Source organism: Lissotriton vulgaris, chromosome 7 (genome assembly GCF_964263255.1).
Source record: "Lissotriton vulgaris chromosome 7, aLisVul1.2, whole genome shotgun sequence".
NCBI lineage: Eukaryota > Metazoa > Chordata > Amphibia > Caudata > Salamandridae > Lissotriton > Lissotriton vulgaris.
This window is the reverse complement of record NC_141695.1, coordinates 1,675,901,980-1,675,929,323: the sequence shown is the minus strand read 5'-3', so window position 1 is coordinate 1,675,929,323 and position 27,344 is coordinate 1,675,901,980. Positions and strand designations below refer to the sequence as shown.

Here is a 27,344-nt window from a genome sequence, read left to right as displayed (position 1 = left end):
TCTCCCACCACAGCCTGCCCCAGCGCCATCGGCAATGCCTACAGACGTCTCCCGCCACAGCCTGCCCCAGCGCCATTGGCAGTGCCTGCAGACCTCTCCCACCACAGCCTGCCCCAGCGCCATCGGCAATGCCTACAGACGCCTCCCGCCACAGCCTTCCCCAGCGCCATCGGCAGTGACTGCATCCCTCCTGCCTCCCACCACAGCCTGCCCTAGCGCCATTGGCAGTGTCTGCATTACCCTCCCGCCTCCCACCACAGCCTGCCCCAGCGCCATCAGCAGTGCCTGCAGACCTTTCCCGCCTCCGACCACAGCATGCCCAAGCGCGCGATGCGTGAGGTTTGGCACCTCGCGCGGGAGGCGTGAGACCCCCGGTGCGGGAGGCGTGAGACCCCCGGCGCGGGAGGCGTGAGACCCCCGGCGCGGGAGGCGTGAGACCCCCGGCGCGGGAGGCGTGAGACCCCCGGCGCGGGTGGCGTGAGACCCCCGGCGCGGGTGGCGTGAGACCCCCGGCGCGGGTGGCGTGAGACCCCCGGCGCGGGTGGCGTGAGACCCCCGGCGCGGGTGGCGTGAGACCCCCGGCGCGGGAGGCGTGAGGCCGCGGCGTGGGGGCGCCTCACGCGAGATGCGTGAGGTTTGGCGCCTCACGCGAGATGCGTGAGGTTTGGCGCCTCACGCGAGATGCGTGAGGTTTGGCGCCGCACGCGAGATGCGTGAGGTTTGGCGCCGCACGCGAGATGCGTGATGTTTGGCGCCTCACGCGAGATGCGTGATGTTTGGCGCCTCACGCGGGATGCGTGATGTTTGGCGCCTCACGCGGGATGCGAGAGGTTTGGACCCTCACGCGGGATGCGTGAGGTTTGGACGCTCACGCGGGATGCGTGAGGGTCGACACCTCACGCGGGATGCGTGAGGGTCGGCACCTCACGCGGGATGCGTGAGGGTCGGCACCTCACGCGGGATGCGTGAGGGTCGGCACCTCACGCGGGATGCGTGAGGGTCGGCACCTCACGCGGGATGCGTGAGGTTTGGCACCTTGCACCTCACGCATCTCGCGTGAGGTTTGGCATCTCGCGTAAGGTGCAACACCCATTCTTTTACTCGTTATAGCAAGTACGTAGCTGAATTTGAACAGACTCGTACGTACATACAAAACATGTTGCATTACAAATGCTATAGGTGTCACATTTGAAAAAGTTTAAAGTATTGGCATTGTAAATGACAAAGCTATTAATTTGGCTATTTTCAAGACCAACACATTAAAAAAATTGTCATTTACAAAACCAATAGCTCCAACTTTTCTAATGCGAGACCTATTGCATTTCCAATGCTTGTTCTAGATTTATTTTAAGACCAAAATTTACATTCAAAGGTGAGTACATTTCTCAATAAAAATACTTTCCCCTTTAAAAAGTGGGCACTTAGTGCAATTTTTCAGTTCAGCAGTGTTAACCTACGGAAGGAAAACAAGAAGGCAGTTGTGCAGGTGAGTATATGACTTCGTCTTGGTTTTCAGGATAAAGAATCAACACCGGGCTAGGTTCAGGTAGATAACTGCCCCTGTGCCGCTGTTAAGAGCAGGGTTTAAATTCGGAATCCGGTGACAATGTTATCCAATGGAAAAAGGGGTAATTGAAGAGATGCTGCTTACAGGTACATAACACAGTTTAGTAACCCAGCCTCCGGGGGTTAATAGTGAAAACGTGGGGGCCACAAGGCAGCACCAAAGTTGCGCCCAGGGGAGGCCGGGTGCCCATTGCAAATCAATGGGGGAGATCGGTTTTGGAAAAAGGCTGCGCAAAGAAAACTCACAGCTGCCCAGGTGAGTACTGATGCTTGGGGGAAGTAGGGGCACCACTGGTCGATGTGCCCAAGGCACAAGGGTATCGGGTGTAGGGGTGTCCTTAGTTGTCAAAAAAGGCTTACCGGAGCAGGTCGCGGTTAGGGGGGGATTTCTTGCAGAGGCTGCAATCATCAATGTGTACTTCAGCAGGAGTCCATCCACAATGGACTCTTCCTCAACATCCTTTGGAAAGCTACTTGGAGCGTTGGCGTAGAGTGCATAGGTTGGTCAGGTGGGCAGTATTGCAGTTCCTCAGGGCAGCTCTTGTCCAGCAAAGATTGTTTATTCTGTACAGGTCCGCTGTCCATGGAAGGTATTGATCTTTATTTAACACCTTCGACGCTCATGACGAGCTCAGCTCGTCATGAGGTACACCTCTCGTACACTCATGCCGAGCTGAGCTTGTCATGAAACAATGGTATTCATGAAATATCAGCACAGGGGGGGAAAACCATAAGCGTCGATGGTGTTATGGCAAGCAGTCCTCACAGGGTTTTGGAGGTCGCTGGGCCTGGAGGGCGAGTCAGCTTTTGTAGTAGGGGCGAAAGGCAGCAGACAGGCTGGCAGGGCTGCCGCCAATTCAGTCACTGGTCCTTCTTCTTTCTTGTTGTTGCAACTTTTCAGTGTCCCAGCTTCTTGGTCATCAGGAGTCTGACTTCAGGGTCTGCGGGTGCCACCTAAATACTAGATTTAGAGGCGTTACTGGGGAGTGACAGGTAGGGACCAATGGGTCCCATACGTGGGGTGTCTACACTCTCTATTATGCCACCCTCCTCTGGGAGGGGGTCATAGTCTTGGTCCTTATTGGATAAGTCACACAATCTTAAAGATGGTGGGCACTGAAAAATGTGCTTCACCTCCAGCACCTGAGGGGTGAAGTTAGAGAAGGGGGATGGGCACAGCTCCTATTCTCACTCAGTTTTTCCAATGGTTCTCCTGGCAAAAGTGGGTGTTTGAACCAGGGGCTGCCATCTGCTGCTAACAGCAGAGGCTGGGGTCGCATTACAAAGGCGGCAAGGACTTTGAAGCTTCCCTCTCGGACATTGTGCCTACCTGGGGGAAGGGTTTGTTTCTGGCCTCAGAGTGCAAGGGCTCTAACCCTATGGGTCCAGAAACATGTCTGGTGGTGGCAGGCTGCCTAAAGCCAGTCAGAGACCACACCAGGATTGATAGGTTTTCAGGGGACACCTCTGAGGTGCCCTTTGGGTACATGTTCTAATACATCAAACACTGGCACCATTGTGGGTTTATTAGGAGGAGATGTTTGGGACCAAACACTCCTGGTGTTCAGTGAAGCCATCATAGTGCTGAGAAACTCTAGTTGTCGAGTTTCTGGCCCATGTACTCTTGATGGCTTTTCTGGCACTTAAAATATTAAGAATGTAGGGGGGCGTGGCCAGCAGCCGATGATGGCGGCAGCCTAGAAGGAGATCTCCGCGGCTGAAGCGGCCTCCTATGAAATCCGACCAGTGATCTGCGACACCTATGACCCATGCGGGAAGGTACTGATGCCCAGGACCGGGCGGCAGAGGTACGGCCAAGCGGGATGAAAATCCGAGACCGGGGAGACAAATTTTCATAGACCCCGAGTGGGCCCCTGAAGAGATCCCGAGCCAGGGACTTGCCTGGGCTAGTGAGCCGGCAGGAAGTGAGCTGACCTGGGCGGGGTGCCGCCGGAAGCGCCCGCCCGCGACGACAACGGAGGGGGGACTCCCCGACGTCCTGCTGCACTACACAGGCATCGAGAGCCCCGAGCGAGACCCCAGGCGCCCCCGCGCTGAGTGGCGGGGAGCGGCCCTGACGACCGGAGGAGACTGGTGAAGGCGCTCGGAGCGGCAGAATTCGAAACGGGGCCCGCCATCTTGAGGACCCGGCTGGGACCCCGTAAATAGCCGGACTGGAGCAGATACTGACGGCGGAACGCAGGTACCGACATCAAGCTGCGAAGCGCCGCCTGACACAACGAGGCACAGCTCCCGGACCCCCCCCCCCCCCGCCGAGTGAGGGCGCACTGTGAGCGAAGCGGGCGCGAGTATACACAAGGGCCTCTGTACCATACCACATAGCCCACGTGGATCCTTCTACCCGGGCACAGGCCGAGATACCTAGGGGAGACGTTCACCCTGTAGTGGAGGCGGGGGTGTGAGGCAGAGGACTCGAGATCGCACTGCGGGACGGCGCAACGGACATTGGTGGGGCGCAGCAGGAGCGTACCCACAGTCAGAGACTCGTTACCACCACACGGTGGGGTAACTCACAGTCCATCGGCCTCAAGTATAGCTGACCGGGAAGACCACGCACCGCCACGTCATAAGGCCTGAGGCGAGCCTGGGGAGCCAAGCCGGGGTTCCAAGAGCCACGACCGGGGGTGGACTGTGATCCGGATACGTCCAAGAGGCTGGTTGCCCCAGAGAAGTGTAGAGGACCGGGTATCAGCAAACGGGGATCGGAGTAAGCGGATCTACGACCAAGATGGCCGGCAAGGGGCTGAAAAACAATGCGGCGCAGTCCCGCCTTGACCGCTTCGCATACGAGAAACCAGTCACCCCCCCGCCGGACACCAGGTCACAGACGGGCAAGACAGTGGAGGCGACGGGAGGCAAGAAGGCTACCCTGGATGATGTCATGCGGGCCCTCACTCAGGTGCAAGCAACGGTGGGGTCCATCTCAGCCGAAATCACGCTGATTCGGGCAGATTTCCACAAGATGATGGAGAAAGTGAACACGATGGAAATTGTGACAAAAGCCTTGGTGGAGGATGTATCGGAACTGCAGATTAATATGGAACGTATCTCGAAGGAAAATAAGGAACTGAGAGATAAGCTCGATGACCAGGAAGGACGCTCGAGGCGGAACAACATCCGTATAATAGGTGTGCCAGAATCGGAAGACACAAGGGCAATGGACTTATATGTGGAGAATTTAATCAAGCAGCACCTACAACCTAAGGGACTCTCAAATTTTTTCACTGTGGAGAGAGCCCACAGGGTCCCTGGTGGGCGCCGACAAACGGGCGCTAACCCCAGGCCGATTATAGCACGGCTCTTTAATTTTAGGGATCGAGATGTCATTCTACAGGCGGCAAGAACCTCACCCCCCATTAAGATTCAAAACGCCACGCTAGCCTTTTTTCCGGATTACACGGCGGAGGTCGCGAGGAGAAGGAGAACTTTCTTCGAGGTTAAAAAAGAACTACGAGCCAGGGAGATCCCTTATTCAATGCTTTTCCCAGCCAAACTTCGGATTGTGGCCGACAATAAGACTTGGTTTTTCGACACCCCGGAGGCGGCACAGGAATGGCTGGAGGGCTGGCGGACGACGGGCCTCCCTCGTCGCTCCAGCAGACAAACCAAAAACCGCACTGGTGGATCCCAGCAGGGCCTGCAATCAACCGGCGAAGAAGAAGAGCCGCTATCGCCTCTGAGCGGTATTCAGGAGGGGGGCGATGACGGAGAGCAGTGATCCCCAGATACTGTCCATTTGAACTGTAAACACCGCGGTCCGAGAATGCCGCCATGGACACTGGGCTGAGGGCCTCCGCGGCCAAGGAGGAGACCGCCGACTTCGGAGAGTCCTTCACCCCAGCGAGCAAGTACTATGTTTTGGGTTGGAATCAGGCACTCTGCTGAGTTGGGGGGGGCGGGCAGTTCGTAGTCCGTTGAGCAGGGGGGCAGGGAGGTGGGGAGTTGGGGATAGGGCAGATGTTGGGGTTTTAGTTTGTTTTCAGGGTCAGGACAAAAAATGCAGGGCGCAAGCGCGTAGAGTAGAGGTACCACGGCACGGCATGTATGCTCACTACCTGTCTAAGCATGGTGGGAGGAGGTGATATTGTGGGGCAGGCAATCCCGTTGAACCTCATGTCCTGGAATGTGAGGGGCCTGGGAGACAAAATAAAGAGAGGGCTAGTGTTACAGGGCATAAAGAGACTGAATCCCGCTCTGGTATTACTGCAGGAAACACATTTAACAGGCGCAGCAACACGGGCCCTGGATAGGAAGGGGTACAGCATGGTAGTTCACTCTGAATTCACAAAGGGTTCCCGTGGCACAGGGATATTAATGCACCGAACATCAAAATTCATAACCCAATCCACTAAAATCGACACACAGGGACGCTTTGCAGCGATACATGGGCAGTGGGAGGGGAGACCGCTCAACGTGGTATCTGTATATATCCCGCCAGCACTGCATGCCACTGCTCTTCCAGAGTTGGGGAACTTCTTACTAGAACTGCCGGAAGGAGACCTCATTATAGGGGGCGACTTCAATGCTGTGGCACATACCACGATGGACCGCTTCCCGGTACGCACACAAACACCGGGGCCCTCCCGATTGCATGACTTCATGGAAGCACAGGGGTTGGTAGATGTATGGAGGCAGTCCCACCCAGACGACCGTCAATACACATATTATTCCGCGGTTCATGACAGCCTATCAAGAATTGACTACCTCCTCACACTGGGGGGGGGGCCTCCTCACTGTAGCCGAAGTCCAAATCCGTCCACGAGGGATCTCAGATCACTCCCCGCTGACACTGTCTCTTTCCAGTCATGAACATACACGCAAACGCATTTACCCTATCTACCCAGGCTACCTTCGTGAACCATCAGTGGCCAAGGCATTAAAAAGGGGTACTAGGTCTTACTTTGCCGAGAATACAGGGTCAGTGCGCTCCCATACAACCTTGTGGGAAGCCTACAAGACAGTTCTGCGCGGGCAGGCCGTTTCCGCTATAACACACCATAAGCGCACAAAGCGTCAGGCACTGCTAGAATTAGAGGAACAACTGGACAGGGCCACACAAGATCATGAGAGAGACCCAACCGAGCATACACAACATGCGCTCCGGCTGTGTCAGCAGCGTCACGCAGACCATGAGCGCCGCAGGGCGTTAGACACTATGGCAGCGACAACAAACAGGGTGTACGACGTGGGCGACAAGGCGGGAAAACTGCTGGCCTGGCTAGAAAAAAAAAGGGGAGGGCAGAGGGCCATTCTGCAATTGAGAGACCCAGACGGAGTGGTACAGACCAGCCCGTCACGAATAGTGGAAGTACTGGCGGATTATTTCCAATCCGTGTACACCCCTGACTTCGAGGTCACCCGGGAAATGGCGGAGGGGTCTCTAGAAGGCATACCTACCAATACTCTACCACAGGACGAACGGGACGAGCTGGACTCGGACCTGACGACCGAGGAGATACAGGCAGCTATAGCGGCATTACACCCCGGGAAGGCGCTCGGCCCCAACAGGGTGCCGATTGAGTGGTACAAGACCATGGCGGAGACGCTGTCTACGCCCCTACTCCAAATGTACGAAGAGTGCCTGGAGAAAGGGCAACTGCCGCCCGATCAGCGTACGGCCACAGTAATCGCAATACCAAAACCTGGTAAACCCCCGGAAGAATGCGGATCATACCGCCCGATTTCCCTCCTTAACGCCGAGAGTAAAATTCTGGCGAAACTGTTGGCCACTAGACTGCTGCCACATCTGGCGCACCTAATACACCCGGACCAGTCGGAGTTTATGCCGCACCGGAGTACGGCGATGAACCTTCGACGGCTTCACGGCGTAATGGCACGCGCTCCACTACTGGAGGAACAGGCGGCGGTGCTCTCCTTGGATGCCAGGATGGCGTTCGACATGGTAGAGTGGAGCTATCTCTTTGCGGTTTTGGCACATATGGGTATTGGCACAAAATTCATATTGTGGGTCAGGCTACTGTACACTGGACCCGTGGCACGAGTGACGGCCAATGGCCACATCTCGAGGGAGTTTCCGCTAGCGAGAGGCACGAGACAAGGATGCCCGCTCTCACCGCTGCTATTCGCCTTAGTATTGGAACCCTTGGCGACAGTCATCAGAACCACACGGCTGCTGAAGGGCATTCAATGGGGAGGTGACTGGGAAGATAGTCTCCCTATACGCCGACGACATGTTAGTCTACCTCACGGACCCCGCGCATGGGGTACCGGTCCTGTTGGCCTTATGTGAGAGACATGGCACAGCATCGGGGTATAAAATTAACTGGTCGAAATCAGTACTCTACATGCTGAAGGGCACTCCACCGCCCCTGACAGCAGACTGCCCGTTGCTGATAGAATCCCTCTCCTTCAAGTACCTAGGGATCCATATCACACGAGAACATGCGACCTTTCGAGACCTGAACCTTAAGCCACTACTGGATAGGTTCAAGGCGGACGTGCGACACTGGAAGACCCTCCCTCTGACTCTGCTAGGCAGGGCGGCGCTTTTCAATATGATGGCACTGCTGCGCTTCTTGTATGTCCTAGAAAACACGCCAGCAGTAGTTCCACCATCGTTTTTCAGGCAGGTATCGGCGCAAGTGTCAGGCCTACTATGGGGAGATAGACCGGCCAGGGTCGCACAAGTGAAAATGGTGAGGGACTGGTACAGTGGGGGGATAGCGCTCCCACACCTTGAATTGTACTACTGGGCAGCACACCTTAAGGTGATTAACCAATGGATACATGTGGCACAAGATGACCCCGCATACCTAGCTGACAGGAGGCAACTAGGCATGAACACCCTACTGGCCCCGCTATATAATAAAGGTCTGTTGACAAAATTGATAGGCCCGACCAAACACACGGTGGCTCTATGGCATAAAGCTCAAAGGCGACTGGCATGGGAGGGAGTGATCACCAAGCTCACACCGCTATGGGATGCCAAGATCCTAGGTAACCTACGACGTAGTAAGGGGTTTGACCAATGGGACGACAGTGGGATCTCTACAGTAGGGGACATGTGGACGAGGGATGGGGTGATCTCATTCGCGGCCCTGAGGGAACAATACGAAATGGGGATAACTGAAACATATAGATATATACAAATCAGACATGCACTCCTATCTGTACTAGAGCCAGGCACAGCGGTCCCAGAATCGGCTCCGTTAGAGGACCGGTTGCTAACAGACTACATGGAAGCAAGTGCTACCTCACTTACCTACCGTAAACTGTTAAATAACCTACCGGACCCACTGGTAAAACTGAAGGAACGCTGGGAGGACGAGATTGGGGAAATGGATGAGGCAGACTGGAACGCAGCATTGGCATCACCCAAGGAGGCGGGTATATCTACACGCTTTAGACTGGTACAATTTAAAATTCTACATAGGGTCTATTATACCCGCACGACACTACACAGAATCCGGAGGGCGGATCACCCATACTGTCTGAGAAATTGTGGGGAGGAGGGTACGCTATTCCATACGTTATGGGCCTGCCCAAATATTCAAGACTATTGGAGGAGGGTTACACGCACAGTGGGCCAGACCTTGCAAACCTCATTTACACCTGAACCCAGGGTCTGCCTACTGAATGTATGGGACCCGACAGATCTGACACCGCATAGGAAGAGATGGGTAATTATTGGGATGATGCTGGCAAAACGTGACATAGCAATGAACTGGGGGGCAAGCAACACCCGGACCCTGACTCAATGGTGTAGAAACATGGATATGTTAATGATAACTGAAAGAGCAGTTTACCAACAGAGACTTAACCCACGAAAATGGAATAAGATATGGTCACCATGGAATGTATATAGGGGAGAGATCTGTGAGCCACTACCTGAGGATGACGATACTGATAGTGAAGGGGAGGAGGAGGAGATAGCGTGAGAGGGAGGAATGGGGGTTGGGTTAGGGACATCGGAGAAGGCGGATTGCATGAGCCTCGCGAATAGAAATGAAGATGATTCCATTCTGAGATGTAACATGTACAATGCCTTAGGAAGCCTATACTCTCGCAAATGTCTTAAGTAACTTTATGCAAATAGCAACCTGTCAAGACCCTTTGTTGTTGAGTTCTACAAGAGAAAAATGTTAATTTGAAAAGTTGCATAAGTGGCTGAAGGCGGCTGAATGTTGATGCCGCGCAGACGAAATAATACCGAAGCATATTTAAACTGTTTCTGCAACAATAAAAACAAATTTAAAAAAAAAAAAAAAAAAAATATTAAGAATGTAGGGGCATATCTGCTCATGTAGTTATGTCCACACCTGGGATATAATGCACCCTGCCGTGTGTCTTGTAAGGCCTGCTAGAGGGGAGACTTACCTATACTTAGGCAGTGCTATTTGACATGGCACACCTGCATTGTTCCATGTCGACCGTGTCGCTTTTCTCTGCACCAAGTCATGCAGACTGCAGTGGCAGTTTGCATGGCCTTGGTGAGAGGTCCATAGGGGCCCCACTTCAGTCCCAATGCCCTAGGTACCAGGGTTACCATTTACTAGGGACTTACGGGGGTCTGAAGTTGTGCCAATTGTGTTAGTTTTAGGGAAGGAGCTCTGGCTCATGGGACCCCTGCTCAAGAAGCCCAAAGCAGACCCCAAGGAACTCAACAACTTCCCGGCCCATCGCCCTGCTTCCGTTCCCGGCAAAGGTCATTGAGAAAATCGTCAACATGCAACTGACCCGCCACCTGGAAGACAACAACATCTTGGACGAATCCCAGTCCGGATTCAGACGAAACCACAGCACCGAGATAGCCCTCATCGCCGCCACAGACGACATCCGGCGCCAACTAGACAATGGCGAAACATCATCCCTCATCCTCCTGGACCCGTCAGCCGCCTTTGACACAGTCTGCCATCACACTCTAAAGAAACGCCTCCTAGAAACCGGAATCCAAGAAAAGGCCCTCGACTGGGCCACGTCCTTCCTCCCCTTCGGAACTCAGAGCGTTCGCCTCCCACCCAGTGCTTAATTTGTGCTCGTGCTTTCCGGTGCTTAGCACCAGCACTTAATTATCAGGGCCGGGTTTAGGCATCTGGTACGCAAGTCACATCTTGATGTTTTATAAAATTTACCTTACTGTACTCGCAGCGTGTTTTTCACGCCTCCCTAGTAACTTACGGCAGTTAATAGTGTTGCGGGCGGCTGTGAGACTTCTTAGTCACTTAGCCTGCCCTGAGGCTGAGTCCAAGATAAGATTTAAATAAATTGATAATAATAAATATTATGTTGAACAAGGCGGTGCGGCCGTGGCCCTTAGTTCAATTTCAGTCAGTTTCCACTGTTGCCACTGCGGGCAGGCAGGACACACACACTGACACTGATTGATTTGGTTCTGATGGGGGTAGGGGCTGGCTGTGCGCGCAGTAGCGTGCGTGCGCAGATGTTTTTTTTACATTACCACCCCCCAGCATTACCAATACCACCGCAGATCACCACGAGTCATCGTCGTCATTGAGGTACGCCAGAGTGAGTCCCGACCCGACCGACGATGACTTTGAGGGCAGGGCAGCCTGTGCTGTTCAGGCATCGATCAGCCAGCAGTACAGTACTGTCTGGTGGTAGCAAGCACCAGACCGCCTAATCACTGGTAATCATCACTCAGTTATTAAAGGCAGTGCCGGCCGGCCCACCACTTGAGTAACGGTAAGAAGTTAAGGAGTAAACTAACTCACTTAGTACTACTAGTAGGCATAGCTAACTAAGCCAACTAACTAGCGATGCCATTGCAATTCCTATAATATGCTGTGCCTGGCGTGCCAAAACCAATGCTGGTTTTTAGGTTTCGCTGGGGGGCGGAGCCGTTAGGCTCCTCCTCCAGAGAAATCTTATGTTTCTTAGTGTGTACTCTTAGTCCCTCCCTCTGTTTAATTGGCTAGCTCCATAAATGGAGCCTAGCCATTGGACTAGGGGCCTGTCCGTCAATGCCGGACCAGACACTGGGGCGTTCCCGAGATTCTTTGGCTTTTGCCGACGTCACGCGACGCCGGGAACGCCCCCGAGTCTGTTCCGGCATTGCCGGCACCTCCCTTGCTGCTCGGGTCTCCTTATTTGTTCCTAGCTGCCCCTCTCCCGCCTCCCTCGTCCTCTCCCGCCCCCCTCCCGACGTCCGTGACCTTTCCCGCCCCCCTCGTCCTCTCCCCGCACCCCCCCCCCCCCTCCCCCCCCCCCCCCCCCCCCCCCCCCCCCCCCCCCCAGGATGTGGGCGTAGGATCCTGCTTTGAGAATCTGGTCACCCTACCTCCGGTCATCCCATTTTTCTGTAGCTCCTGTCCTGCACAGCAGTCCATCGTTTGTGTCGTGACTCTCCCGGCTCAGTTACCCGGAAGCGGAAGCGGAAGCGCGGTTGTCAGACGGGTCAATGTCAGCAGCAGCAGCATGGCGGCTGCGATGCTTTTGCGAGTCTTGCGGTGCGCCTTGCCGAGGGCGGGCGGGAGCCTGAGCCTGCAGACCCGGGGGATGAGGGAAGGTACGTGCAGCCTGTGCAGGGCACCTGCTGGGAAAGGGACACTGGCCGCGGCGCTCCTGGCACAGCTTGTTTTTTTTTTGCACCTGCTCGCCGTCCCTACACCACCTCGTGCCCAATGCTGAATTTAATTCTCCGAATAACTCCGCGAGGGCTGGGGGCACATAATGCCCAAACTGACCCGAACACACAAGCCGTAGTGTGTGTGGTCCGTCTTGCACTCTGTTGGCTCGGGGTTGAAACACGCGTACTTTCACCCAAACAATTTCAGGGGTTTTAAGTGCAGTCAAATACCACAGTGGCTGCTCCATCCCATTTAGCTTTCCCGATAGTGTTTACATCCCCATGCCCTTGCTTCACCCATCCCTCCTCCCCTTCCTTCCCCAGTCACTGCTTGTTTTGCCCCGTTCATAAGGTTTGTTTCTTTTAAGTAATATGCACGTCGGTTGATGTTTTTTTCGGGCCACATTCAAAATTGCGCCGAAATATAAATCTAATTGTGTTTACGGTAGCTCTTCCCAGTCATTGCCGTTTAATCTGATAACAACACAGCGTCTTGAAAGGCTGCAGAGCATTCTGTGTGTTTCTGTGTGTTTGTGTGTTTGTGTGTGTGTGTGTGTGTGTGTGTGTGTGTGCGGTGGTGGTGGGGGGGGGGGGGGGGGGGGGAATAAGGAATCAAAGCGTCAGTTTCTCTTCGTCTGCAGCTCCACCCTCACTCAACTCTGCTTCCAGTGATGGCCTGGGCCCTCAGGTGGATGGGTTGGCCCACAGCTCTCCGACTCCACTCGTTAAAAGGCTGGTGCTTGTGGCTTCTAAGGTGACCCCGTACGTGCAGCCTGTGCAGGGCACCTGCTGGGAAAGGGACACTGGCCGCGGCGCTCCTGGCACAGCTTGTTTTTTTTTGCACCTGCTCGCCGTCCCTACACCACCTCGTGCCCAATGCTGAATTTAATTCTCCGAATAACTCCGCGAGGGCTGGGGGCACATAATGCCCAAACTGACCCGAACACACAAGCCGTAGTGTGTGTGGTCCGTCTTGCACTCTGTTGCTCGGGGTTGAAACACGCGTACTTTCACCCAAACAATTTCAGGGGTTTTAAGTGCAGTCAAATACCACAGTGGCTGCTCCATCCCATTTAGCTTTCCCGATAGTGTTTACATCCCCATGCCCTTGCTTCACCCATCCCTCCTCCCCTTCCTTCCCCAGTCACTGCTAGTTTTGCCCCGTTCATAAGGTTTGTTTCTTTGAAGTAATATGCACGTCGGTTGATGTTTTTTTCGGGCCACATTCAAAATTGCGCCGAAATATAAATCTAATTGTGTTTACGGTAGCTCTTCCCAGTCATTGCCGTTTAATCTGATAACAACACAGCGTCTTGAAAGGCTGCAGAGCATTCTGTGTGTTTCTGTGTGTTTGTGTGTTTGTGTGTGTGTGTGTGTGTGTGTGTGTGTGTGTGCGGTGGTGGTGGGGGGGGGGAATAAGGAATCAAAGCGTCAGTTTCTCTTCGTCTGCAGCTCCACCCTCACTCAACTCTGCTTCCAGTGATGGCCTGAGCCCTCAGGTGGATGGGTTGGCCCACAGCTCTCCGACTCCACTCGTTAAAAGGCTGGTGCTTGTGGCTTCTAAGGTGACCCCTTCCCTCTAGTCGCCCGTGGGACAGCCCTCAGCTTGGCTCAGCCCATGGCTTGCTCCTGGGCTGCACCGCAGGACGGGCTTCTGTCTCTATAGCATTACATTGTTACAGGTACTTCAGATGTGTCTGCACATGTGTTTGTGTTGTCCGGAGCTGCTTTACAGATGATCACCAGCCCTCTGGTTATGGTAAAGTGGCAACCTGTTCTTGGTCTCTAAACTGTGCGACTCACTGCTATAATTGAAGCTCTAGAGCACGCTAACAGTGCTAGGTGTTAGCTTTGAGCCTGCTGCGAGCGCACCACAAAGTCCCTTCATATTAGGTGGCAAGTTAGTGTTGTTGGCTGCAGGTCTGTTGGTCTTTGCATTTAGATATGCCTATGTATGTGTTCTTTTTTTTCTCCATATATTTGCATGGCTTCTTTTCAGTGTCCTTCCTCCTGTGTATGTATGTGCTGCATGGCTAAACCTTTAAAAGGTCCCAAAGGCGAGGCCTGTTGGCTATACCAATGCTTGTTTGTGTTCACAAGCGGGCCGATTCTGTGAATCGGCCTTTTTGCGACCGCAAATTTGGTTGATACATGTGGCCCAAGGTGACATAATGACATGGAGGTTCTTATCCTGGTTTTCATATAAAATGGTTAGAAAAGCATGATGGAGATGGTTTGGGAGTTGGGTTTGGCCAAATGCCAGGATCTGCGGTCAACACCCACTGTGCATGGCCTCGCAGTCCAATGCGGAGTGGACTGTTTGGAAACGTAGCTGGCTAGGAGTAGGACCTGGCTGCTGGTTAGACAGTATACCTAAAAAGACAAGACATTCCCCAGTTAAGCTACAAACAAAAATCTTAACTCCCAGCCCACATCAAAGTATGAATACGAAAGTGAATGAGAGGGAGTGGTAGTGTCTGTGAGATTTGATAATAGTGACTTTAATGATTGAGCCCGAGATTTAAATCAATTGTCTCGTTTACACGAGTGAGATTTTGGACTTGATGTGTAAAATTGGTGGATGTGTTCTCCATGATCATGCCCATGGCTTTCAGTGCTTTTTCTTGACACTGTTTTGTGTACATGGTGATGTTCCACTTCATTTCTATCTTAGTACAAGCCCACTAACTGCTTTTGAGCATTGAAGAACCTAAGGCATATCATCTATTTTGCAAGTTGTTGAAAGATTAGGAATATCCTCAGTGATGCAATATACCATGTTATTTGGCCTATTATCTATATTGCTATTTTTGAGTTTATAAACCATGCCTGCTGGGGGTGGAAGATAAGGGTGCATCAGTACCTAAATGTGAATCCTTGCTTTGTCGAAATTTATTTTTTTACTTTTTATCAGGATTTGTGGGTACTGTAAGAGGACCTTATACCACGGGGCTGTGTTTACTGTTTTACCTGGGGCCTTAATGATTATTTTTTATTTAGATCCTGTGTGGGTGTGGTAACAGCAGGTTCCTGTTCTTGCATGGCACTTTTTATTAGGCGGGCAGTCTGCTAGTCTTTATACTTCGGCGCTCCGCTCTGAGCATGCATGGTATCCAGGATTGATATTTATTTGTGCCCACTATGCATCTGAACAGTGTATGCCCTGGCTGCAATTAAAGGCAAGCCTGTCTGTCTGCCCAGGCCTAGACGGGCTGGGTGTCAGTCACTATGTCAGTGATAGGAGGCCTTTTCGGTAAAGTGTACTCTCTAACTTGCTATTTCCCCATCCAGTAAGTCACCCTGGATAAGCTCTTTAGTATCAACTTTATGCAACATATTCGAACAGCGGTGTACCATCTCTATTCAGCCTGCAACCGCAGAACAAAAAAGTGCTGTCTGGTTGGGGAAAGACCCATTGTGGGCTTGCCAAGAGCAAAGCCAGCAGCCACCAGTCTGGTTAATAGCCTACCTATAGCTTGCCATTGTCACTCGTTTGCTGGCTTCTTATTCAATGGACTTCCTTCCATGTTGTAGTTTGTCAATCGTGTGTGTGTGTTCCTCCCCTGGAGCCTAGTATATTTATCATCTCTCTGATAGGCTGGCTTTTATACCTTCCACTGCTGACTTTTAATAGATTACTTTTTAGGTTTCGCTGGGGGGCGGAGCCGTTAGGCTCCTCCTCCAGAGAAATCTATTGAGTACAGTAAGGCACTATGGAACACGCCCCCCGTCCCATTGGCTAGCTCCATAAATGGAGCCTAGCCATTGGACGAGGGGCCTGTCCATCAATGCCGGACCAGACACGGGGGCGTTCCCGAGATTCTTTGGCTTTTGCCGACGTCACGCGACGCCGGGAACGCCCCCGAGTCTGTTCCGGCATTGCCGGCACCTCCCTTGCTGCTCGGGACGGGTCTCCTTATTTGTTCCTAGCTGCCCCTCTCCCGCCTCCCTCGTCCTCTCCCGCCCCCCTCCCGCCGTTCGTGTATTCTCCCGCCCCCCTCGTCCTCTCCCGCCCCCCTCGTCCTCTCCCGCCCCCCTCCCGCCCCCCTCCCGCCGTTCGTGTACTCTCCCGCCCCCCTCCACTAGAAACTCGCCGTTCTGTGTAAAAGTGATCAGCTGTAGGGGTTTGTGCGTTTTTAGCGGGGATAGGAAACACATCACATAACATTTCCTTAGAGAGAGAGGAGCCGGCGCCCGTGCCTGACGGTGGGCGGGGTTGCTGAATCAGGAGAGGGAAGTGAGAGGAAGATGGCGATCTAACTCCTCCTCCGCTGGTGAGCAGACCCTGCGCGAGAAGCCTCGAGCGCACAAAACTTCACCGGCGGCTCCCCTCGCCTCAAAAAAAACAACAAAGCACCGGCGAGGAGCTGCGTGGAGCCGCTAAAAACCCCCCACAGAGAAAGCGGTAGGAGCAGCAGAGCCCGCCTGAGTGCAGCGGCAGCAGTGGGCGTCCCGGGCAAGCTCTTGTAAGATCCTTGCAATTAATCCCGATTTCCGATTGGTAATTGTGTATTTAAATAAATAAATGCAGCCCAGTTACTCCTTGCACTGACGGAACCGCAAGGGAAAGCAGGCGGTTACACAAGACCACTTGTATTTAAAGAAGCGCTGCTTTCATATGCAACTCCAGGGCTGGTATTGCTGTGGGAGGGGGGATGGCAGCGCCAGAAGCCCCTGTGGGGAGGGCAGTGCACTGCAGCTCGTTCACTGTTGGCATGCCGTGACACGCGTGTTTAAGGCTCTCTGCCTTGTATGCTCACACTTCTGTTATCTGGTCAGCCGTGTGGGTATTTTAGTCGTTGAAAATACTGCAGCTTCAGGTGTCTGTCTACGCTAGTGAAAGATCTTGTGGGTAGAGCGCAGTTACACGTGTAGCTTGCAGGCAGGGTTAGATGCCTGGTGTGTCTGCCACTGAAGTCTTTCTCATAGCACAATGTACGCACCTATCGCCTCCCAAAGACTGTATTCCGGAGGCGTGAGAAGTGAAGACGGGTTTTAACAACATGACCACCAAGCGAACCGTCAAAATATCTTCATGTAAATAGTGTGAGCAATTCATATTTTGTGTATGTTAATGACAGATTTGCAAATTGAATGCAATTTCTGTGACGTAAATCTCCCACCCCCATTTTTTGTTACTTAAGCTACCTAGCGTTAGAAAATTACAATATATTTTTACATACGGTGTCAGTTGTTGTATTGAATGTTACTGTTACCAGTTTAATTTTTAGGCACATCGTGCCACATTTTTACTCCTTGCACTGACGGAACCGCAAGGGAAAGCAGGCGGTTACACAAGACCACTTGTATTTAAAGAAGCGCTGCTTTCATATGCAACTCCAGGGCTGGTATTGCTGTGGGAGGGGGGATGGCAGCGCCAGAAGCCCCTGTGGGGAGGGCAGTGCACTGCAGCTCGTTCACTGTTGGCATGCCGTGACACGCGTGTTTAAGGCTCTCTGCCTTGTATGCTCACACTTCTGTTATCTGGTCAGCCGTGTGGGTGTTTTAGTCGTTGAAAATACTGCAGCTTCAGGTGTCTGTCTACGCTAGTGAAAGATCTTGTGGGTAGAGCGCAGTTACACGTGTAGCTTGCAGGCAGGGTTAGATGCCTGGTGTGTCTGCCACTGAAGTCTTTCTCATAGCACAATGTACGCACCTATCGCCTCCCAAAGACTGTATTCCGGAGGCGTGAGAAGTGAAGACTACAGCGTCTCAATGTGATGAAGGTTCAGAGGATGTAAAAAGTTCTAGCATTGTGTCACCCTCCAATGAAATTGAGTTCTTCCGTAAGCCCTAATGTCTACCCTCCTTATTACCATACTTTCAGCCCTTCACCGTGCCAGTTGAGCACTGCAGGGGGCAGCGTGGATTTCCACCGCATCGTGATTGAATTGATACAGTGCCTCCTTAGTCTAGACTTGCTGTCTACCTTAGATTTATTCCCTACACCCTCGAGGTAGTTTCTCATCCTTGGATCAATGTCACTGTAAACCTTTTCCTTAACCCCATAGTTCATGGCAATTAGTACGTGTGGAACTAAACACTTGATATGTAGCTGGTTGGCTTGCTTTCAAGAGTGCCACCACCAAACTCCACTATCGAATAATGCTGTCTCTACTTGCACGTCTCTACTTGTCTCTATGTAGTACCTGGGGACAATTAGCCCAGATATATGCCAGTCCTCTGGTATTTGTTTTATGCTTCCTTCCGGTACCATCGTGCTTGAGAACACAGGTAACAAGCATTTACAATGCAACGGTTTCGGGGGGCTCTTGTGTGGTGTGTGTGGGGGGCTCTTGTGTGTGTGTGTGGGGGGCTCTTGTGTGGTGTGTGTGGGGGGCTCTTGTGTGGTGTGTGTGGGGGGCTCTTGTGTGTGTGTGGTGCTCTTGTGTGGGTGTGTGTGTGCAAATGCAATACGTCTTGCATTTGCGACAGAGTAAGCTATTGGCATTGTAAATGAGAATGCCATTTATTTATCTGTTTTCAAAACCAACACATAAATAAAAAGTTTGCCATTTACAATGCCAATAGCTCAAACTTTTCCGAAGGCGAAACCGTTGCATTGTAAATGCTTGTTTTTTGTGGAGCGTGGTGGCGTGACGGTCCAGTTGTCAGATCACTGGCGTGGTGGGAGGCAGGTAGGCATCTTGCCTCTTGCGGCTCTATAAGATATCATTTATACAGATACGATTAATAGGATGTGAATCAGATTCAGATAAGTCAGTGTACCGCCCTTAGCTGTACACTGACTTCCTGCCAGCGCCGCAGTACTGGTGTTTAAGTTAAAAGCCCCTGGCAGGCTCACTGGTTTGTCCAAACATGGCGCGCAGACACACACGAAATAGTTCCCACAGTTTGGTTTCACTTTCTCATCTATGGTCATCATCGTCTCAAGGTCAACTAGCTGCTCGAGTAACTTCGGGCGTTGACTGAAGGATAGGCAAGCAGAGGCATTCCCTCTAACTTCCATCAGGGTACAAACAAACAATTATGTTTAGTATGCGTCTGCATTGAGTTACTAAAATCAAACCATGAACTGTAAAATAACGCTCCGTCCGAATTTCTGAGGCGTCGCATCACACAAACCTTGACTGGAATAATCAACTCGAGCGCATCCAAAAGAATTTTATTAAAGAATAGTTTGCCCTCACTTGCGACTCGCTCAAATGCTTGGCGGCATCCTGATTCCTGGCAGTCCTCCTGAGTCCTGGCCGGCCATATTCTAGACTGATTCTAGGTTTCAAAGTTGAAACCTTGTGCAAGGACAGTGCACGCACCAGCAGTCCGCCACCCCATCGTTGTGAAAGCACTTCTTGCAAAAAGTTTGCAAGCATCGGACTGACTGAGCACGGATGAAATGCAGCACAGACACAGTACTGTTGCATTGTGAGTACACAGCAGGCGAAAGCACTCCGTGCTCATATTAGAGAATAAAAGTTTAGCAATGTTAGCATTCATAATTTACCAATAATTAATGTGGAACCCTGATCTTACAAACAGGTTTTTTAAACAATTGGACAAATGATACACGTCAATGCACGAAGGCAGGTACTTCAAAATGTTAAACTGGCGAAAATAAAATATCTACAGAGAAAGTAATACATTTAATAAATGTGTAATGAAAATAGACTTAGAAAAGTTTGACAGGTGTCGAGTCATTGTGAGTTTGTAAGTGGGCCTCCCATGATGATTTGCTACAAACACTTATTTTGTGTTAAATGTCCATTTTCAAGAATATCCCACTGGATTACCAACAATCCCATTAAATGATCTAATAAGAAAGTTAGGGAGTTTCTAGTGCACAGGGGCCACATCCTTGGCACTGTGGTACGTTTTGAAAAAAACATTTTAAAAGAGCAAATGCACTCTCTTAAGAGTTTTCTAGTCCGTTAGTAGGGAATAGAAATAGCTTCTTTTGACAAGCTGCCTGCAGGCCATGCTCACTTCTCGCCTTCAGACCGCAGTTCCAACGTGTCACGAGACCTAAGTAGGCAGAGGCCAACTTGCAATAATGGGGCCAAATTACATCAATTTGAGGCAGTAATGGAAATTTTGCAACCTAATTTGCAACAATTAAAAAGTGCACTAAAAGACCTATTCAATAACCGAGTGCTACAAAAGTAAATATCCCCCTGGCCGATCTTTAGAAATGCAAATCCTCAATTGCCTGTCACCCGTGCACATTAATGCAATCTACCTCTAGCCTGTGCCTATGAATGATTGAATAACTGAATGGAAAGCCTTAGGATGGGAAGGAATGTATTATTATCTGCATCACAAAGATCAGGTTTCCTTTCCAAAATGGTATTTTCCCCCACATCATAAGTTCACAGATGCCAGTATCCTGGACCAGTGCATTCCATCCAGTACAGGTGCCGCTATCCTGTCTCGCTGCTCTGGCAGTCCTGGCTGGAATTCTCACTTTCTGGGATGGCACAGAAAGGAAATTAGAACCTCTAACTGTGGGTGATGCGTGATGGCCATGGCTCCATTGCCTGACATTTGAGCAGTTGAGAGCTTTAGTATAAATCCAAATATTTAGGTTCTCATATTACAAGATCAGTGAGAGGCCTATAGACCGACCGATTGAGGTTCCTGCTTGCACTGTCTTGGAAGACTTTTAGCTCCAGCCTCCTTGAGTATCATGAAAAGCAGGATGTTAAATAAACTGGTTTCCTTTTGTTCTACCAGTAACTACTTAGTTGCACACTTAATGAATGAGCCCATAGTCTTAAAGGCTCTTGAAGTGTGCGGCGTGCCATGGTTTGTGTTTGTAAATTTGTAACGTAATTGTGCCGTGCCTTAGTATGTATTAAAGATTATGTGCAACAACAACTGACGGGAGTAGGTCCGCATCAGCTGCCCTCGCAGTGTCCTCCATTAATTTAATTCGAACTTCGAAGCAATCTATATCTCGCTTCGGACATCACCTAAGCATTTGATTAAAAGAGGTGGCCCATCCAGTAGAATCTTCGTGCCACTGGCTTTCTTGAGTAGTTCATGTGGATTTATTTTTCCTAAAAATTGTTTGCTTTTATTTATGGCGGAGGCCGGCAGAGCTGCAGTATGTGCATACTAAGGAAATACCTGGGGCTTAATGATGTTTGTTTATGCCTCTACTTTCTTCACTTCCTTATTACTACCAGCCACAGAAGCATGGTAGCAAGTGGGAGGTGAGGTGAAGAATAACTTTGAAGAGGGTAGGGAGGAAAGGGTGGGCAGCAGAGAGAGACAGAGGTAAGAAGGGGTGAGCTGTGAGGTCGGATACCAAGAGATAGAGATGACGGAGCAAGAGATGGGTGAGGAGAGAAGGAAAGATATATAGAAAGACAGGGTGTTGAGGGAGAAATAGGTAGAGAGAAATTAAAGACACTTAGTGTTAGGGTTAGAGAGAAAAATAGAAGCGAGTAAGAGAGAGAAAGAATACTGATGACTGCTGCATTACGCTCCCAAACAGGGTGTTACACGTCTGTGATTGTTCAACAATTTTGAGAGATGTTTGTAATTTTTAGGACAACAAGGTTGTGGTGAAAATGCACTCTATTTTGCTGCATAGAAAAAATATTTCCCTAGTGTTGTCCGTAAGAAAACTCTAGTCCAAATTATATATAATAGTTTAGGCCTTGGATTCCTACTCCCGAATGTCATTACATTGAAGTTTATTTTTCAAATGTGTAAATTGACTGTGTTAAATAAGTCTGCACAGGTGCTCACTCCCGAACATAGATGTAAAGTTATCCCTCACTGATACACACCTAATAGTAGCTACAACACACAGCTAATACAGGAAGCTCAACAAAGAATCTCTGCCAGCACTGCATCTCTGGGATAGGCTCAGGAAATGGGATAGCTTGCAGTTTCACTCTTCTTACTATTAAACACAGGTCTGGCCTACATGCTTCTTCTAAGTGTCCTTGATGCCTTGCTTAACCCAAGGCACGGGTCTGCTTTTCCGATCTGGGTAGATGAGGTTTCCCCATTTCGAGGGAGGGCAGCTGAGCTCACCTCGCCAGTCCATTCCTGAGATTGCTTGAAGTTAAAGTGCCAAGCCCTGGAGGCATTAAAGTATACATAACAAAGATGACTGCAGGAGTAGGGTCCCTACACAACCTGCCTTGCTCACAGGACTAACTTTGCTTCACTTCTGTTTCAAAGAGCTAGCCTATTCCTACATGCATATCATTAGCAAATAACAACTGCCAATGTCTTGTACCTACTCAGCTGTCCAAAGCATCAGCCGATCTGCTGGAATTCTACCGCAGTACTGGATAGAGCAGGTAGTTGAGACACTTGCGGTTGGTGAGTTTAGGATTGTGGAAAGATTTGGTTCATACAGTTCACCAACACCACAACAAGCAGTGGCCTTCAAAATGCTCCACCGCAACATACCTAACCACACTCTCACCTCTTCCGCCTGAATGTGCAAGGCTCATTTGCTATGTTTGTCTTTAGTGTGATGTTTAGATTTTTGACAATCTTATGATTTCTTCAGTGATGTAACATTGAGGGCAGCACCAACATTCTGAAAATTGTTCCAGCGCCACTTTCTGGCCTGGGAGCCTTTGTATGACGTTTCCATGCTTCCTTGTCTGAGTACTTGTGTGAGCTTTCCATGCTTTCTGACATGGGTGCTTATGTGTGACATTTCCATGGTTTATGGCCTGGAATGGATGCTGATGTGTGAACACATTTCCATGGTTTATCGCATGGGTGCTTATGTGTGACATTTCTATGCATTCTGGCCTGGGCTCCCTTTCTGAAATTCAGATCTGGTATTACATCTGACTTTTAGCAGTGCCAGTTGAAGATGTGGGTGGAGCCTATATAGTAAGTGGGTGGAGCCAGTGGAGGGAGTGGGTGGAACCAAAGAAAAGTAGGTGGGGCCTACGAGAAACATTTCAGCACCTGCACTTCATATTTTACAAATTAAGCACTGCTGCCACCATTCCGATCCGAAGCCACCGACGTCATCTGCGGCGTCCCCCAGGGCTCTTCCCTCAGCCCGACGCTGTTCAACGTCTACATGGCCCCCCTCGAACTAGTGTCCCGCCATCACGACTTCAACGTCATCTCCTACGCCCAGCTCATCCTCTGCCTCACCAAGGACCCACACACTGCCAAAACCACCCTCCACGAGGGAATGAAGGCCGTCGCCGACTGGATGAGGAGCAGCCGTCTGAAGCTGAACTCGGACAAGACTGATGTCCTCATCCTCGGATCCACCCCTCAGCCTGGGACAACTACTGGTGGCCGACCGCACTGGGAGCAGCACCAACACCCACCGACCATGCACGCAATCTAGGATTCATCCTCTACTCCTCCCTCTCCATGTCGAAACAGGTCAACGCCCTCTCCTCCTCCAGTTAAAACACTCTCCACATGCTCCACAGGATCTGCAAGTGGATCCCGACCGAAACAAGAAGAACGGTGACACAGGCCCTCGTCAGCAGCAGACTGGACTACGGAAACACACTCTACGCAGGAATCCCAGCCAAACACCTACGACGACTACAACACATCCAAAACGCCTCGGCCCGACTGACCTTTAACGCCCCCCGCCGCAGCCACATCACCCACCACCCGAGAGACCTACACTGGCCCCCCGTCGACAAGAGGATCACCTTCAAACTCCTAACCCACGCACACAAAGCACTCCACAACACAGAACCTGCCTGCCTGAACAGCAGACTCCGCTTCCACACCCCTACCCGCCAGCTCCGCACTCCAGCCTCGCCCTTGCCGATGTCCCCCGCATCCAACGAACGACCTCCGGCGGCTCCTTCTACTACCTCGCCGCCAAGACCTGCAACACCCCCCCTACCCACATACGGCAAACCCAAGACCTACTCACCTTCAGAAGACTCCTCAAAACCCCTCAGCGCCTTGGGACCCTCACGGGTAAGTAGCGCACTCTACAAGTAATCTGATTGATTGATTGATTGATTGGGGACCTGGTTGTCAGGGACCCTGTGCACTTTCCATCGAAACCATATCATTTTCAAAACAAAAAGTTGGTACTAACCTTTTCAGCAGAGGCACTTTCTCACACTGCTCCTAAGGGAATGACAAATACACTTGTTTCTTAGAGTTCAAACAACTGACATCCATGTTCGACAGAAGAACCTAGCTAGCCCCTCTGTTAAGAGAATCTCATTTGACTTGAGATTGATCAAAAGCAAACCTGTTCTAGCACTGCCAAGATGTTCCAATGGATGAAGGTCCACTTTGGAATCACATGTTGTTTCTGTTCTGCCCTGTGAGTATTTATGTGCTATTAGGCTTCGGGTTCCTGTTGTGTATGTGCAAGTTTATTTGCACATTCTTATGGCAAGGATGTTTTTCCACGTCTCCTGGGGTTGGCATTTGCGGGGGGGGGGGATATAATTCCTTTAATTTTGATCCAGATGAGTTTATTTTTGTTTCTCTCTACAGATTTTACGCCGGGGGCTCTGAAAGAAGTGGGCAGCAGATAGTTGGCCCCCCACGGAAAAAAAATCCAAATGAACTTGTAGAAGATCTCTTTAAAGGAGCCAAAGAACATGGGGCTGTGGCTGTGGACAGGGCAGGTAAAGGCCCTGGCGAGTCTAGCAGAGCACCGGTAAGGATCCAGTGATTAATTTGTGACTTTCATTCGATAGTATTACAATCCCCCCCACCACCCAATGGATCTCCCTTTTCTTCATATGCTGTTCGTTCTTCCTGTATGAGACTGGTACTAAGGTAATACGGGTGAGGCAAGGCCATGTAGCATTTCGATTTGGGTATATTTTTGGGACTCAGAAATAGAACAAACACATTGACAGGTGGAACATGCGTGTGGTTACTGCTTTTCAGCGTAAGCCCAGTTTTAATTTGTGCAGGTAGATGTTTGTGGTGGATAGACATCAGACATTGACTCAGAGCTAGATGGAGAAAGGTGAAAGGGTGAACTTGACATTGGGGCAGGAATTGTAGGGTGTTGGAATCAAGTTTGAGTCTTGGTATTTAATAACCTTGGAGTTCAGCCGCACCACAGTGGGCTTTTAAGAAAAACTATGGGCCCATGCACTTACTTTTACTTATGCAGTTTGCAAATTAAGACCTGTTCAGACCTATTATTGAGACCCTTTACACTGCTATAGTGTCTTTGCCATTGGCTGCTCATACCTGCTTTCCTATGTGACCTTTCTAGTAGATGCTGTTATTCCTCCTTTCAACCAGTGTCAGTTAACCATGAAATACTTGGGTTTTTACCAACTAGAGGTTCAAACCTCACTTGAGTTACTTTCTGGCATCTTCGCTTTTCATATTGTCTTTATGTATAGAAAACAATTGTTTACTCTTCTTTTTTGCAGCCTTTTGCTGGGGGCGGCTACCGTTTGGGAGCTGCACCAGAGGAAGAGTCTGCATACGTGACAGGGGGTAGAAGACAACCTGGCAACCAGGATGTAAGTAATTTCTTATGAGCAAGCAACACTTTCTTGGTCCAGTCTTGACAACATTTTCCTTAATGACACTCTTTTCGTTATATGCAGTGTTAGGCTGATGCTCTTGTCTTTCTTTGTTTACATACTGCCCTTTGTAAGTTTGATGTTGTCTGGTTCTTTTTCAGTATGCTAAGACTTATGGGGCTTGGAAATGTTAGTCTTGTACAGTAAGCAAGCAATCGGATAGAGACTTCTAGCAGCAGATTCCTTACCTTTTGAATTTCTAGCCATCGGACTGGATCCTGAAACTTCTGCATGAGCAGTACCCCTGCGTGTCGTTCGGTGGCCTAGTTCAGTTCCACATGGCTTAGTTGGCACCGGATGTGATGTCGCGGTCACCTATATAGACTCCAACCAGGCGCACGGACGTCTGTTCTTTTTCTTCTGCAACAGTTGGCACTGATCCTGAGATGAGCTACCCCTCGGTCAGTTTTTTTTTTCCAGACTTTTTTTTTAACCTTTTTATCAAAGATTTTTTTCCTTGAGTGTTGAGGTATGAACTCTAGAAAGGTATGGTTTAAGCTGTGTATCGCCTGTCACTGCGCCATGTCTGTAACCGGGCCGCACCTTGTGTGCTTATGGTGTCTCGAGCGCAACCATGACTCCAAGTCGTGCTCTGACTGCTGGGTCATGGCTCCAAAGGCTTTGAGGGAGCGGTCCCTAAAGCTGCTTGCGGCCCGGCAGTCAATGCCATCCAGCGCAACTTCTATGAAGTCTCGGGCCTGATCGAGGAAGAGAAGGTCCTCCAGGAGCCCCAAGTCATTTTCATTGCACTCAAGTGCCTCTGGACACTCTGGGAAGAAGCACAAAACGAAGAGGTCTAGACGAACCTCGACTTCAATTCGTCCATTGAGGATTGACCAGATGAGTGAGTAACATCGACGTTCCAGGCACACGTGCTGTTGCCAGGTCTGACTCTGCATCTCTCCCCGTTTCCATGAACTCGAGCGACCCCCGCTCAAATAAGAGTTTTATGAGGCCATGCACCGCGTATTTGAGTGGGCTGCCCCTCCAGCGTGCCTCCGGGCCCCGTGGGTGCGGAAGAGGTCCCATCAGTTTCCGCGCTGACAGCTCCGGCCTCCACTCCTGTGGGGTCTCATGGATCCGATCCCACATCGACGCCAGTCTTGCCGGTGCACCCTCCGCTGGTCCCAAATTTGATGCTCCTGGCATGGCCAGCCCCATTCTGATTCCCGGCGACTCTGAGTCGGAACACCGGCTGTCAATGCAGATTCTGGTGCCGATAGAGCCCATGAGCTCTAGGTTGTTGCCTGAATGTTTTTGAGGAGGTTACAGGCATGGGTTGAGAGTTGGAGGGGTCACTGGACCATATAGAACACCAGTTAGACACTCCTGGTGAGGAATTGGAATGGTATGAGGAGTTGCGGAAGCCAGTGGACTGGACACCTCTCCAGATGCTGGTATGCTGTCTCCACCTTCTTTGGCTTTGGAGGAGGGAGCGTTCTATGCTATGGTGGTGAAGAGGACAGCGGAGGTGCTTCAGACTGGGGCTTCCTCATCCTTACCCCTTTTGCCCTTTAATGATGCACTGACTGATGCCCTCTTCTAGGCACTTGGTCCAAGTCTAGCACATTAGCGCCTATGAACAGGACAATATCATGCCACCATCACCCTGCTCCAGGTGATCCAAGTTTCAGCAGCCAACCTCCACCCCTGAGACCTTGGTACTTCAAGCCTCAACATACCGTGGCGCGTTCCCTTCTGCTGCCCTGGATAAGGAATCC

The 27,344-nt window shown here is 50.9% G+C and overlaps 1 protein-coding gene across 1 annotated transcript in view; it reads left to right on the top strand.

The window, feature by feature from the left end:
* Nucleotides 1-27,344, top strand: part of NSFL1C (NSFL1 cofactor) — a 138,697-nt gene that overhangs the window by 52,988 nt on the left and 58,365 nt on the right. Inside the window, exons 4-5 of the mRNA XM_086932738.1 lie at nucleotides 24,566-24,731; nucleotides 25,468-25,560. Coding sequence (XP_086788864.1) covers nucleotides 24,566-24,731; nucleotides 25,468-25,560 — 259 coding nt within the window. The remainder of the gene's footprint in view (nucleotides 1-24,565; nucleotides 24,732-25,467; nucleotides 25,561-27,344) is intronic.